The 1,405-nt window shown below is 56.6% G+C and overlaps 1 protein-coding gene across 1 annotated transcript in view; it reads right to left on the bottom strand.

Annotated features, from left to right (window-relative positions):
• Positions 1-734, bottom strand: part of LOC102010107 (protein bunched, class 1/class 3/D/E isoforms-like) — a 1,305-nt gene extending 571 nt beyond the window's left edge. The window contains exons 1-3 of the mRNA XM_005413775.2: positions 728-734; positions 384-642; positions 204-252 (exon numbers count right to left, since the gene is read on the bottom strand). Coding sequence (XP_005413832.1) covers positions 204-252; positions 384-642; positions 728-734 — 315 coding nt within the window. The remainder of the gene's footprint in view (positions 1-203; positions 253-383; positions 643-727) is intronic.
• Positions 735-1,405: the final 671 nt, after the last annotated feature.

Raw genomic sequence — 1,405 nt, 5'->3', positions numbered from 1 at the left:
ACACAGGGCAGGCAGGGGGCGGGGACGGGGGCGAGGATGAGGCACAGGGGCAGGGCTCACAGACGGCTGGGACCAGGGGTCAAGGGCAGTCAAGGGCGGAGGTGGAGACGCGGGGCACCACGGCGCAGAGTCAGTGTGCCCGAAGAACAGAGCAAGCGGGGTGACGCTGGGGTCTGACACCGGGGACCAAGACGTCCTCTTACCATGGCCTGTTCGATCTTGTTGTCGATGCCACTCAGCATGCTGGAGCTGCTGCGGAGACACAAGCAGGCGGGAGGCGGGGTGAGCGGAGGGGAGCCGGCGGCCCGGACAGCCCAGTGCCCCCTCCCCAGGTGCCGCTTCCCGGCGGCGGGCGGCAGCCTCAGTCCCCAGCCCCCCCTTACCTGTGACAGTAGAGAATGAGGGGCAGGAGGGTTTTGTCCGCCCCCCGGCAGGGTGAGGGCCGCTGCCCGGGCCCCGCGAGGCTCCGGTGGTGTGGCGGCCCAGGTGGCCCCCGGATAGGCGAAGCTGCCCGCGGAGAGCAGGGAGAGGAGACGCAGCCCCTTTTTCGGGGCGGCCCCGGAGCTCTTCCCACCACTCGGGTCTCATAAGATGACACCAGGGACTTGACAGAGACCTCGGGCTGGGCCACTCTTAGGGAAGCTTGTCAGCAGGACCGAGGCCCCTCTCTCATCTGAAATAGCCCCACTCACCCTCAAGTTTGTATTCCTCAAAGTTATCCTCAAACTCTCCATTTCCGGTTAGTCTACAACATAAGCTGGGCAAGCTGCTTTGTTCTCATCTTTATGTTCACCCTGAGGTGAACTTTTAAGGCCAAGGAATTACATTTACCGGGTTGATGGCTGAGCAGTCTTATAGGGTCTATTCCCCAGCACAACCAACGCCTGCAGCGGCAACTTCAGCTCCAACCCTTGTTGGGTGACTATATCAGTCCGTATACACTAGAGAAACAGATATAATGCAAGACGTACAAATATATAAGGTTTAAAAAGGTTGACTTACAATGGCTACCCTCAGAGTCAGGTGGAACAGTGAAAACTGTCTGTGTGTTGGAGATCCGAAGGATCTGGTCGATGGTCTGGGGCTCAGTAAGTCTGTATCAGGAGGCCGAAGTCTGCACCGAAATCCAGGAGGCGCTATCCAGGGTGAAGGTGAAGACTGGAGCTCTTCCAAAGAAACAAGTGAGTCTTCCTTCTTCGTTTTCCTTTTATATAATCCAGGCACTGATCCTCCCTAGGGTGGGTCTCCTCCCTGAGGAGGGTCTTCTGCTTCTAGTAAATCACTTCAGCCATACTTAGAACTATGCTGATCCAGTTTAGCTGGGGATTTCTTCACCAAATTGATCCAATCAGTTGATTATCCCAGGGACAAAGCTACCTCAGGCTCTTTATTTTTTAAATCTTAA

Source organism: Chinchilla lanigera, unplaced genomic scaffold (genome assembly GCF_000276665.1).
Source record: "Chinchilla lanigera isolate Chin_1 unplaced genomic scaffold, ChiLan1.0 scaffold00172, whole genome shotgun sequence".
NCBI classification, from domain to species: domain Eukaryota; kingdom Metazoa; phylum Chordata; class Mammalia; order Rodentia; family Chinchillidae; genus Chinchilla; species Chinchilla lanigera.
Note: the sequence above shows the minus strand (reverse complement) of the source record. Positions and strands in the feature narration are given on the sequence as shown.